At 46.4% G+C, this 14,049-nt stretch overlaps 1 protein-coding gene across 2 annotated transcripts; it reads left to right on the top strand.

The window, feature by feature from the left end:
* Positions 1–1,307: 1,307 nt before the first annotated feature.
* On the top strand, positions 1,308–11,670 carry slc7a5 (solute carrier family 7 member 5). 2 transcript variants are annotated; one of them, XM_029152926.3, is made up of 10 exons: positions 1,315–2,252; positions 3,852–3,977; positions 7,640–7,745; positions 7,859–7,903; positions 7,984–8,107; positions 8,223–8,326; positions 8,458–8,554; positions 8,741–8,890; positions 9,345–9,522; positions 9,596–11,670. In XM_029152926.3, the coding sequence occupies exons 1-10, from the start codon at positions 1,682–1,684 to the stop codon at positions 9,649–9,651; spliced, it is 1,557 nt and encodes a 518-aa protein (XP_029008759.1). In that variant the 5' UTR covers positions 1,315–1,681; the 3' UTR covers positions 9,652–11,670. The 2 variants fall into 2 exon arrangements, with proteins under 2 accessions (XP_055365509.1, XP_029008759.1); XM_055509534.1 differs by lacking the exon at positions 8,741–8,890 and having other exon boundaries at positions 1,308–2,252.
* The last annotated feature ends 2,379 nt before the right edge of the window (positions 11,671–14,049 follow it).

Raw genomic sequence — 14,049 nt, 5'->3', positions numbered from 1 at the left:
GACTGTGGGAGGACGCCGGCGTACTCAGTGTACAACCAGTTGCTGAATGTACGAATCAGGCAAAAACCTTCAGAGGCTTCAGCAGAAAGATAATGTTTATATGAACCACTGAAAATTTTTTACAGAAATTCTGACATGAGAATATCAGCCCCCTGCAGGAATTAGAAGGGAGGCCACTTTAGGTTAACAAAGGCGGACAGACGTGGATTAAGGTGTATTTGTGTCCTGGTCTGGTCAAAGGGGCTCACATTCTTCAGGCTTTGTGTGAACACAGGTAATATCAGAAAGCAGAACGCTCTGTTGTTGAACACAGGAAATTGTCTGTCTGTGTGTGATGCACCTGTGTGTATGTGGTGCATGAGAGCAGGGCTCAGCTGTGGACCCGGTCAATGTGTGTGTTTCTGGACTGAAGACTGGACTGTGTGTCCAACAAGACGTTAAACTGTGCCACCGAACACCTGCAGAACCAGTCACTGGGTCCAGTCCACCAGCTCAGTGTGTGACACACCCAGAAAGCCAGCTAATACGCGGCCACACCTTTCCCTGGAGCCTGCTTGGAGCGCAGCAAAAAATCTAGGGCAGGCAGCAGCATTGTTGTGGGTTAGAAACATTTAATTGGGCAACTGCTCTGCTTGTGTCCTCTCATCAAATGTCTTCCTTGTAGTTACCTGCAGTCCTTTGTATTAGTTAAGAAGTTCTTAGCAGCACTCTAAAACTTCTTGGAAGTTAAATGCTGTTCAGCAGACTTGCATTGGTATTTGAGGTGTTTCCCTATTGATCTGGGTTTTAAAGGTCTGTGGGCCGTCAACAGCCCTCAGACGTATCTTCTGGCTGTCGGTGCTGTGTTTCAGTGACTCTACTCTTTCTCATTGTTCTTGTTCTTGTTGCATGTTCCTGCACTCAGGACAGATACATACAATACATTACTTGAAGTGTCTGCCACTGCTAATTAACTACAAAATAAGGCTGGAAAATACATGAAGTAAAATATGTAATTATTAAATTATTATATATATTAATAATATTATATCGATTTTTCATCTGCACTGTAATTAACAATGAAGTAGTTACAGTTTACTCCATAGATACAGATGCATAAAACTATTTTATTTTTATAAATTTATGTTACAATGAAATGATCAATTTCTTTATTAATTCTTTATTATAGGTCAGTGAGCAGCATCACTGGAACAGCTGGTTAGAGCCTTGTTTGAGAGCTTCTTAATAAGAAAGACGACTAAACAAAAGTCCTACGGTTTAAAGTGTTTCACTGCTACTTCATCGTATTCAGAGAATTAGTATTTCCAGCTTCCAGCCAAGTCCTTTTTTAGGCATGCGCCTCCTCTACATACCACTGTCTGCCACTAGAGGGTGGTAACGAACCCAAGTGATGCGGATGTTCGTTTGAGAAGAGCGAACCACGAGCAGGGGCTGGCCCTGACGTAGTACAAACATCTTGCTTATTTCCATAGTTCCTTTGAAAGCTGACAGAGTAGATCCGAGAAAGCGCGCTGCTCGGACGCGCCCCGAACCACACCGGCGACTCCTCGTGGCTGAGCCCGGCCGGCATCAGACCACACGGTGGACCCACAGAAAGGAGAACGGACCGATAGTCGGCACACCGCGAAGCTCTGAGTTCCCCGAGTGAAGAAGAAGGAAGGAAGGAAGGCGCCCACCCGCGATGTCTGGGGTGAAGAAGAGAAACTCCAACTCCTCGGCGGAGAGGGAGGAGGAGGACCGACAGGTCACTGAGAGGATGCTGGAGAAGGACCCGTCCAACCAGGCGGGCTCGGGAGGCGACGCCAGGAGCTCTGGCTGCGCCGCCGGAGGAGAGGGAAAGGAGGTCGCCCTGAAGAGGACCATCACCCTGGTGAACGGCGTGGCCATCATCGTCGGCACCATCATAGGCTCTGGCATCTTCGTCACACCGACGGGAGTGGTGAAGGAGGCCGGCTCGGTGGGTCTGTCGCTGATCATCTGGACGGTGTGCGGGGTCTTCTCCACGGTGGGAGCGCTCTGCTACGCGGAGCTGGGGACCACCATCACCAAGTCCGGGGGGGACTATGCCTACATCCTGGAGGTGTACGGCTCGCTGCCGGCTTTCCTCAAACTCTGGATCGAGTTGCTCATCATCCGACCGTCCTCTCAGTACATCGTTGCCTACGTCTTTGCCACCTACCTCCTAAAGCCCGTGTTCCCCGAGTGCCCGGTACCGGAGACCGGGGCCAAGCTGGTAGCCTGTCTCTGCATCCGTGAGTATTCGAGCCATGCTGCTGATGCGGCTGACGCAACTTCGGGCGTAGTTGTGTGAGCAACCACTGAATATACCCGCCACCTATTTCCTGTATGTGTGAGTGACACAACTCACCTGTGTGACTAAAGCGCACAGGTGAGATACACACGTTGCTCGTTTGAACACGCTTTTAACGCGAGCATCTTCAGCGTTCCAGCTACTGGAACCGGTGTATGATGCTATAGAAACTCGCGCATACGGATGCCTGCGATACACGTGCGTGGCGTGAAATGTGCAAAATGTCGCGATATTTCATCAGCACCGCTGAGCGCTGAGAGAGCGCGTCGCATCACATTTTTCTCGAGCTTTTGTTTAAAAAAATAATATGATTATTATCAAGTTACGTACTTGCATAATGTCCTAAATGCAATTGTTTTCGATTTACAAAACTAAGAAACATCAAAGTCATCAGATATTTAAATATGTAAGTAATACGTAATAAAACAGAGGCATCTTGTCTCTAATCTACATTATTATCACACAAGTTGCTTGTGTTAACCAAGAGAATTTAGTATATTATATTAAATTATAATACTGCATATTCCTTAGTTTAATTTGATCTGAACAAATCTAAGGACTTGTTGGTGTGAACGGTTTGAAGAATTGGAGTAAATGTTAAAAGCTAAAATTAGCGACTTAACTCTCATCTGTTTGAATTATTGTGCAGTGTTGGTTTGGAACACTGTTAAACTACTCCACACACATGCAGTCTGCTTGGTGCCATTTTTATCATCTGTCTTAGTGGATTACCTCTGGGTTACTAGCTGTTCTACCCTCCTAAGGCCAATCTGCGGTTGTTGTTTTAACCACCACATGAAACGAACCTCGTGCTACATCTCTGTCTGTATTTGTGAGTAGGCACGACGCTGTGAATGCACATAGATATGTGTGTGTGGTGCCGGCTAATCTTCAGATTGGCTGAAGGCTAAATCCTGGCGGAGACCACATGACGCGGTTCACTCATTGGAGTGTGTGGTGTGTGTGTTTCACGAGGATTGTCTGCTTGATTGTGTCTGTTGTGTAGGCACTCGGGTGACCAGGGTCATTGTGGAGCACCGAGCTCTATCCACACACACACACACACATACACACACACACACACACACACACACACACACACACACACACACACACACACACACACACCACACGGTCCGTTTCACAGGTTTGTTGGAGTCTTTGTCCATTTCTGTCAAAATTTATGTTTTTTAAATTTCACATTATATTATATCACACATTATTTTCACAGGCACCTGTGTTATGTGCATTCATGCACACACATGCATAGCAGGTTTACACAAATGTTCATCTACTTCCTACTGTGTGTGCCTACTGTACCCTGCTCTCTATTTGTCTCCCTCTCTAACACAGACCCTCATTGTTGGCTGTCTCGTCTTTTTGTTGTGGCCCGACCTGATTTAGGAGCTTTGAAGGGACCCACTGCTTTAGTTAATCACCTTTAATGGGGCCCAAAGAATCAAAGGACTAATTCATAAAGCTGCAGACACTGTAAGTCTGTCTCTGTCTTACTTTGTCTTTATTCTCTTTTTCTCCACAGTCCTGTTGACATTTGTGAACTGCTACAGTGTGAAGGCGGCCACCAGAGTGCAGGACTTCTTTGCTGCAGCCAAGCTTCTGGCTCTGGCACTCATCATCATCATTGGCTTCATCAAGATCGGGAAAGGTACCATGCACAAGGACGCAAATATTCAAAAGCACATATTCACATCTCATTAGAGGGTCGTGGGTCTGTTTGATGGTTCCTCTCATTACTATAAGTAGCACCTTCCACCAGTTTACAAGGAGGCAATGATTGTCTATAGCATTATGAGATAAAGCTGCACATAATAACACACATGAAGCATGTGTGTGGCCACTGTGTGTGACCATCAGCCTTAATCGCCAAGTTTACACAGGATAACAAAGGAAGTAGTTGCGTTGTGACTCCGTCTTCGTTCCCTCTTGTGGCATGAAATTATTTACACAAATTATTTACAGTTTTTATTAAAGTTATTTACACAAAATAAATAAAGATACTGCAACTCACTATAAAACTGTGTGGTTATTGCACATTTATGGTTATTGCACTGAGTCATTGTTTGACTCACTTTCACTTGCACATCAAACAGCAAGTGATTATCAGTGAGTCAAACAGCTCTGATGGCTTCATGTCTGTGGACATTCTCTCTGCTAATTAACCAGGCTCTAATTGGATTATTTAAACGGATGTATTGGTTCAACAATTCGTTTATGTAAATATAAAAAGCACATTTTCTCAAAGGTAAAACAAAAATCTATTAAGGAATTTTTCTTCAATTTGGAAAATTGGGTGAAATCCAAGGAGATGAGGATGTTTTTTCTATTCCTCTAGAATCCCAGTTACCCCAAATACTTGTGGCACTATATGTGATCAATCTGTGGGAATCTAATCCCTTTGGGCAAAATTAATCCCAACATAGTTTTTGTGTGGAGATTGAGTAGCTGGTGTTTAACTTCCTGGATGTGGGCCGAGCCCTATTAAGGTCACACAATGTTGAGCGTAGTCAGACATGAGAGGACAGCACAGAGCAAACAGACAATGGCTCTAGAGGAGAACACAGCTCCTTTCATTTGGAAAACTACTCATTAGCCCGGAGGGAGCTGGGGCCACCTGAGAATGAGACGGGACACAGAAAACCTGGCTCTCATGCTCTACAATCGATGAATTGTCATTATGGTTAATAGAGACAGGAAGTGACCGAACTGATGGACAGAGTTTGATTCCCTGACACTGTTGTAGTAACCGAGACAATAAAGAAACTCTCTCGTCTCTAAAAAAAGAAAGATCATCAGCGTTGAAAAGGGAAGTCTACAAACATGAATGTGCTGACTGTCACGGTTGAATGTAAAACTGAATGAATGTAACGGTAAACAAGGAGCGTTAAGTGTTAGCTGATGGAAGCTGAAAGAAAGTCTGATACTGAGGTGGGACTGTGAACACGGCCCAGCGTTTCCCCTTTGTGTGAGCACCGTGACCTGGCCCTGAACTCTGACCCTTTCCACCTCACACCTGACACTGATCCTACCCGCTCCGACATGTAGCAGTTCCTCCAACAGTGTCAGTTTGGCTCGAGTTACAACACCAACCCTTCAGTTTTCAACTTTCTATAGATGTTACACAGTCCAATAACTTCAGGTTCCCACTGTGGCATGTTTTTATGACTTGACAGACTTTTATTTTTTTTTTACAATTTTTTTCTTCTCATGAATTACTTGTAACATTTCCTCAAAACATTTTTGTCTACTGTTCCTTAGCTCTGGTGGATCAAGTTGGATCCCACTTATCCGAATTGTAAACAAACCTCTGTTTGAACTGATCCTAAACCACATAAGTTAAAGGCAAAAGTTTACTGCAAAAGCACCAGACAAATTCTTCTCCTTCTTGTCCTTCTCTGAGCTTTTTATCATCGTGCTCCCAATTACTGTTTATCAGAGACACAGTAGCTTATGGAGATTTAAAGAAAGCCTGGTCGCCTGTCTGTGATCACGCCCACTGAATCATACTGGGGTCTGACTGTCTGCTATCGCTAAAGCTGACATTGTGACTGATGATTGGTAGTTGGTGCCATGTTGTTTTTCATTCTTCTGGATTATTGGCACAAACTCCATTTTTAATTATTCAGCCATTTAATCAAGATCAGAATACGCTGTACAACCTGTTCAGCAATTCCTGTACTGACTTTAAACCTTAGCGGTTTTGTTGACTGCAGGGTTATTATTAGTCCTACAATAGACACTAGTCATTGGTAGTGAAGAATTAAATGTGAGCCTGTTAGGTTCTCTGTGTCAGTTGGACCTGTAAGACTGCTACCGTAGTTCATGGTGATGGTGAGTGACAACAAACATGCTGTGCTGATCCTGACCTGCCTTCAACTCGTGTTTTAGCCTCTGGCTTCTCCCTGTGTGTCTGTGCTCATGGAGTCTGCGGCTGTCTCAGATTAAAGGCCGGTGTAATCTCATTAGTCCCAACTAACCCCTGCTTTCTCAGCCTGACACCTGCCCAAAACCCTCCCAGAGGCCGATCACCAGCTGGCCCGAACTCACCTCACATTTATTTCATGTGGTCATGTGTCATGTGGTCACACTCCGGCTGTGACGCAGGGGTTTCCTTTGATGCCGCTTAAGTTTTATGACTGTGATACTTATCTTAAGAAGTAATATTTACAGAATGGTAGTGTCCGTCTTTGGTTATATGCTCATCCTAAGACGTTTATCACTTGTTCAAACAGTAGCTGTCCCCAGGTGTTGTGCTGTAGAGGTGCGTAATGTATATACGCCTAAGACTACAGTTAGTCAGAATAATGTCTTCAGGTGATGCTGCTGACACTGAAGCGAAGACTGGCATTGTAGTACTTTAACTAAACCTAATTAAACCCGCAAGTTAGAAGCAGGAACTTAGAGTTGGTACATGTTTACCAGCATTTTAATTAAGTGTGTGCGTGCGTGCATGCATGTGTGTGACTTTCCCTGGGTGGCGCTGGTGTCATGTGACTAAATGTTCAGTGTTTAGAGGTCAGTGTTGTGGAACGAAATTAAAGAGAAACAACAGACGGAATAGAGTTGTGAATTATGCAGGAAAAGTGTAAATAAATGCATTGATATTATCGTAATCATAGTATGTCGTGACTGATTTAATGACGTACTAGAGTACATCATTTAGTCACTTAGTGAGGCCACACACTTGGACCTTTTATTAGCTCTGTTCTGCCACCAGGCACTTCCACGGCTTGTGTCAAACGGTGTGTGGAGCAGCGGTGGTGGAGGCAGGTGTCTCTGCTTGGAGCGCAGCATGAGGTGGTTAATGATCAGCAGACGCAGTGAGGGGGCGTTTCCCACACGGCGCTGAGGAATAGACCTGATTTACCAAGACTCCCTCTGGGCTGCTGGTTTAGCAACCGACTCTGCGTCTGAGAATGTGAGCGCCGTTGGTGGGGAACGGCTGAGGCAGGAATGTGGCTCCCATCTACAGGAACCAGCAGAGACACGGAGATCTCGTCTGAAGGGGCTGAGATCAAAATGTCATAACTCTCCACTATTACTAAATCACCGCATGGCGAGTCTGTGTCTGCTCTGTTTCTGCCCAGGGGTCCGTGCACACAGTCTGGGTCACCTTTTGACTGACTTCTCCTGATCCACATACTAAGACAGATTTAAATGAAGCCTTTGCTTTTTTCCCACACTAGAGGCCATTGAAATGAATGTGGGATGAATGTAGATCATGTTTTCATCATTTCAGCTTGTCCAGACTTGCTGATAAACCTGATAAACCAATTTATTATCATCTCGCTTCCCTTTTTGTCTTGACAGGAGATACAGAGGGTTTGCTTCCCCAGAATTCCTTTGAGGGATCCAAATATGATTTTGGCAACATTGGTCTGGCGCTGTACAGTGGCCTGTTTGCCTACGGTGGCTGGTGGGTGATGTGCACATTATAATAATATACAGTTTCCAATTTAATTTAAAATAAATGCAAATGTCACTGCTGCCTAATGAACTCCTCATGCCAACGACCTTCAACTCTTCTAGGAACTACTTGAATTTCGTGACTGAGGAGATGATCGAGCCTTACAAGTGAGTGTTAAAAACCTTCTGCCACCAGTGAAAACCTGCCGCCACGATGCCGACCTTACGTGTTTGTGTGTCACCCTCAGGAACCTTCCTCGCGCCATCATCATCTCTCTGCCCATCGTGACGGTCGTGTACGTTCTGACCAACCTGGCGTATTTCACCACACTCTCACCGGATCAGATGCTTCGCTCAGAGGCCGTGGCTGTGGTGAGTGAATGGTTTCATGGCCTTGCTAACCGGAAAAAGTTGTAACTTCATCTAACTCTTGTCATGTGTAATAGTGTATGTGTATGTTGTGTGTAATTCTGTCTATTCCCTGCAGGATTTTGGTAACTACCACCTAGGTCCCATGGCGTGGATCATCCCAGTGTTTGTAGGCCTGTCCTGCTTCGGATCAGTCAATGGCTCCCTGTTCACGTCATCTAGGTACGACACGCTGGACTTATTCTGGCCTACAGCAAAGTCAAAAAGATCACTGCACCAAGAAACATGCGTTCGTTGGAATCCCACGGCTCACGTGGCATGTGTTTCTTCTATTTTGTGTTTTTACCTCTCAGGTTATTCTTTGTGGGTTCCCGGGAGGGTCACCTGCCTAGTCTCCTGTCAATGATCCACCCCACTCTGCTGACCCCTCTGCCCTCACTTATATTCACTGTACGTGCTTGTGTTTTATACTTCACTGTTCACACTGGGCTCATGAGCCTTTTGATTGAGCTGTCAATGCTGTTGATGGCTAACGATGCTGATGATAATGCTTAACGTGTATCCGAACCCCTATCCTAATCAGAAACTCTTGTCTTTTCCTAACTGTCGTACCTGCTCCTCTCTCGCCCTCTCCAGTGTTTCATGACGCTGCTCTACGCCTTCTCCAACGACATCTTTTCCGTCATAAATTTCTTCAGCTTCTTCAATTGGCTCTGCATTGCCATGGCCATAGTTGGGATGATGTGGCTACGTTATAAGAAACCCGAGTTGGAGCGCCCCATCAAGGTGTGTGTGTGTGTGTGTGTGTGTGTGTGTGTGTGAGTGTGTGTGTGTGTGTGTGTGTGTGTGTTTGTGTGTGTGTGTGTGTGTTTGTGTGTGTGTGTGTGTGTGTGTGTGTGTGTTTGTGTGTGTGTGTGTGTGAGAGTGTGTGTGTGTGTGTGTGTGTGTGTGTGTGTGTGTGTGTGTGTGTGTGTGTGTGTGTGTGTGTGTGCGTGTGTGTGTGTGTGTGTGTGAGAGAACTCTGTCTACCTCTTTCTCTCTCTCTATTTCTTTCTCTCTTGTCTTTGTCACATACCTGCTAATTACTGTCTCTAGTTAAATCCTGTATTCTATTGCCAGCCCCAGCTCCTTAAATGATTTTATATTTTGTTAGGGAGTAAAAGCATAAAATGATGATAGCGTAGTTCTACCTGAGCATCAATCACCTCGCTTTTCAAACTCTCCTGCGTCTCGCCTTCAGATGAACATGCTGCTCCCCATGAGTTTCGTGCTCGCCTGCCTCTTCCTCATCATCGTCTCGTTCTGGAAGACTCCAGTGGAGTGTGCCATTGGCTTTGCCATCATCGTTACCGGCGTGCCTGTCTACCTGTTTGGAGTGTGGTGGAAGAACAAACCCAAGTGGCTGCTGCATGGAATTTGTGAGTACACGTCTTCATTTGTGAGTGAGTTGACTGGAACGTGACTTCATTGTTTCTTGTGCCCGTGTTGCAGTCTCCAGCACAGCCCTCTGTCAGAAGATGATGGAGGTGGTGCCTCAGGAGTCGTAGAGCCTTTGACTTCGGCCGGTGGCCAATTGGACCGCTCCGACCAGGACCTCTGGGCTCTGATATAAAAGCCTGCCACAGCCTCCTTTGAAAACATCCGGCCTTAGATGATGAGGACCGCATGAAGACAGACACATGCATGCGTTTTTAGCTGCTGTGCTGTTGTGGTCATGGACTCATTTTCTTTAGTTGCTTCTGTTTGTTGATATATTTAGGTAGATGACGATTCTCAGTCACCCAGGTGGGGTTGTCTGGACCACTTGCTTTCCGTTTCTCCACCAATCCAGGCAGCTTCTTCAGGCTAGTTGTTGGCTAGAGGCCACACATTTATCTCCCAGCAAACAATCTGTCTCCCATTTATCACTCTGTCCTTTCACCTGTTCCCAAGAAGCTCAAGGCCACGTCACAAGTCCAGTAACGGTGAAACCAACCTTCCTCAGACTGAAGAACCTGCTTGGGTTAATATATTTAGGTTTAGTCACTAACTGTCCTTTGTTGTGTTTTCTGACACGAGTGAGTTGCTGTTACTCCGTAACGTGTAGTGTTTAGCATGCTCTGCCTAATGTGGCAAAAAAATTCCAAATCTGAAACCTTTCCATCCAATATCTTCAGCTACATTTACTCTGCTCACTAACGTTCACCTCTGATTTCAAGCACAAAGTGAAGGTTATTGTCGTCATTCCTGAAGCTCTTCCGTGGAAACGTCCTGCCCCGCAGTCGCCACAGTTCTATAGCACTTTTACTTTGTCTGCTGATGTCAGTGTTACTGCTGGTTAGTGATGGCGTGGACCTCTCTCTGGAGTTCTCGCTTCTTTTGTGTTTAGTGGTTTTAGTTGGTCTCTGCTGCTGTATGGATGATCTTGGTGTAGTGTGCTCCATGCTATCCTGCTAACCACAGTGTCTCGTCACATGTACTGTAGGCACACTTACATTCGAGTTTGGAGACTGTAAATTAATACCTATATTATTATTTTGAATTGTGTGAAATTTAGGGAGTTGTGATTGTATAGCTTGACCTACACTGTGGACTGAATGCCAGCGTGTCCTTATGATAATGCATTCTAGGCCACTGGAGCGTCCCGTCCCGTCACTCACACATAACATTTAATCACATGTTATAGTGAGAATGAAGCCTCCGTTTATCAGCTGGGACAAACATGTCATAGAAGTAAACATCAGATGAAGTTCTTGCTTTATGTATTTGCATATTACAAAATAAAACACTACACTGGCTAATGTGAGGAACATGAAGATGCTACTGTATCTGCAGGTTATGTTACTGCTCAGCAGTGGGGTGGATGTGAAGGTAAAAAGCAGGATGGGACTACCACTGAAAACTGGGTGTGTGGTTTCCCTGCTGTTGTTTTTGGGTCAGTGATTGAATTCATTGTGGATCAATTTGTCATTTGCCACTGAAGCCCCATCACACAGACAGTGTGTGGGGTTGGATAGAGCCACACATAGAAATATGAGCTTTTAGTTCTTCTTAGTGCACTGGACATTTGTGTCTTCATAGGGAGGTCAGCGTTATCTTCTCGGACACAAACAGATGAAGTTGAATTCCTTTTTTTCTGGACCAACAGGCAGGTTTGACATTAACACTGTCACTTTTGTCGTGGTTGTAAAGGAGATTAACTCTCGCTTTTTTGTGTTTCAGGTCAACAGTTAATTTGTTTTTTTTATCCTCACCTTTTGTTTTTAATGTTGTTTGTTCTTTGTTGCTACACCCGGCAACAAATGTCAAGTTAGTGATGCGTCATTAATCCTCCTGGAGGCCGTCTTGTTTCCATAGCGACCACGTGGCTGCCACATAGAGGAGGTAGTTTAACATGTTTTTAGACGTAGACCCTTTCTAACACTCGAACTGTCACACAGAGCAGACAGTAAACTAACATTAATAGGACTGTAGAAAGGTTATTTATTTATTTGTAGAAGACTGTTGTTATTTTTATTAGCCCCTCTTATTTGTTTACAGGGCATTTTGTTGGAAGTGCTTTATAAATAAATTTGAATTTTTTTTCATGTTTGTGTTTTGTTCATTCCCTGACTTCTCTTTGACTTCTTTCGTTTTTGTTGTACTTCACTTAATACTTGGTTTAATTTATAGAGTATAATCAAATAAAAAAACGAAATAAATTCTATGGTTTTCACTTTGCTTAAATTGGCTTAATCCATCATTGAGGAGAATAAACTGGGATGAAATGAAACATAAGTGTAAAAGATGCCGTTAACTGCAGAGACTTCCCCTTATATGTAACGAAGGCGGCGGGTTGACGAGCAGCAAACACTAAACATTGTCGAGACTAAGCAACTACCTGGGAAAAGAAGTACAAGCAAATGTATTAATATATTTGACTTGGATCTGTTAATCTGTTAATTTAATTATTTATTTAATTAACAGTTAATTAATAGATAACTAAATAATACATAATAAGATAATTCAATTATTTAATTGTTTTCAGTCTTATTGATGCAGAAGACAAAAAAGTGTGTAAATGTCATACCATTTGACAAGTTTACAATTTAAGATTAATATAAATTTGATTTGAGTGGATATTTCTTGTTTAAACTAGTTTTAAAACAGTGAAATACACTTTTGGAGATTAAAGCTTTATTTTCTATCCTGGCTTTAGACTGAATACCCTCTAGTCAGACGGTCAGCCTGCCTCTGCATTGACTTTGTCACCTCTACAACACTGATTTCTGTCAGGAACTCGGGCGGGCGGCGGACCCACATGCACAGCACAGAGGCAGGATTACGATCAGAAAGGTTTATTCTTAAGGCACGGTCAGACGGTCCAGGTCATACACGAAATGGCTCGACAAAAGTACAGGCAGGGAACAGGCAAAAACTCACGGTCAGTAGATACTCCAGGGTCAGGCAGGATACATGGCGCAAACAGGAATAAACACGAAAAACACGAACACGCAGGGAACTCAGGAGACTAGGGACGCTCAACTCACAAGAAACACGAACACTCAGGGAACTCGAATACGACAATCTGGCAGGGAACTAAGGACACAGGTGGTGGTTAAATACACAGTGACTTGATGACTAACAGAGTGCAGGTGTGGGTAATGAGCAGGGACAGCTGTGACAAGACAAGAAACCGGAAGTAAAGCTAGAACACAAAACAGAGACCGGGAGACTACCAAAATAAAACAGGAAACGGAAACTGGAACCAAAATAAGACAAGCAGGACATGACGTGAAAACAGGGAACAACTAGAAACAAAGACACGGATCATGACAGTACCCCCCCCCCCCTATGGCGCCTTCCACGGCGCCTACGGAAGCCTCCCCCCCCAAACCAGGGCGGGCGGAGGGTGGTCCCAGGCGGAGGGACCGAATCCCTACCCCTCAAGGTACATGAGCAGGGTGGGTGGAGGGAGGACCGGAGGAGGGCCAAAACAAGAGTCCACACGAAAACCTCAAAGTCCATGAACAGGAAAGTTAAAAAAAAAGTCCAGGGATTCCGTCACGGAGGGTGACGGCGTGGCGAGATCCTGCTCAGCAGCCGCTGAGCCAGGATGGCACTCTTAGTGCCCTTGAGCTGGGACGATGTCCCCGGGGACCACCCCGCATGGCAGCGTCCACCAGGCGGACGCTGATCCAATGGGCTGAGGAGTCGAGGCGGACGTCGCCGCAGGAGGCAGCGCCATCCGGGCAGCAGGAGGCGCCGAGGGCAAGACCACCAGTCCGGCGGCCGAGACGAGGACGAGGCAGGGACCAGCGGCGTCCTCCTTGGCCCACCGCGACGAGAGGCCGGAACCGATGCAGGCGCAGCCGGAACCGGGCCGCCAGGAACCGATGCCGGTGCGGCCGGAGCCGGGACGGGAGCGACCCCCTCCTGGAGGTCGGCAGGAACTACGACGAGAGCGACCCCCTCCTGGAGGTCGGCAGGAACTACGACGAGAGCGACCCCCTCCTGGAGGTCCGCAGGAACTACGACGGGAGCGACCCCCTCCTGGAGGTCGGCAGGAACTACGACGGGAGCGACCCCCTCCTGGAGGTCGGCAGGAACTACGACGGGAGCGACCCCCTCCTGGAGGTCGGCAGGAACTACGACGGGAGCGACCCCCTCCTGGAGGTCGGCAGGAACTACGACGGGAGCGACCCCCTCCTGGAGGTCGGCAGGAACTACGACGGGCGCGACCCCCTCCTGGGGGTCCGCCGGGACTGCGACGGGCGCGACCCCCTCCTGGGGATCCGCCGGGACTGCGGCTGACGCGACCCCCTCCTGGGGATCCGCCGGGACTGCGGCTGACGCGACCCCCTCCTGGGGATCCGCCGGGACTGCGGCTGACGCGACCCCCTCCTGGGGATCCGCCGGGACTGCGGCTGGCGCGACCCCCTCCTGGAGGCGCGCAGGAACTGCGGCTGGCGCGGCCTCCTCCTGGA

Source organism: Betta splendens, chromosome 6 (genome assembly GCF_900634795.4).
Source record: "Betta splendens chromosome 6, fBetSpl5.4, whole genome shotgun sequence".
NCBI lineage: Eukaryota > Metazoa > Chordata > Actinopteri > Anabantiformes > Osphronemidae > Betta > Betta splendens.
This window is presented reverse-complemented; position numbering and strand designations above follow the sequence as displayed.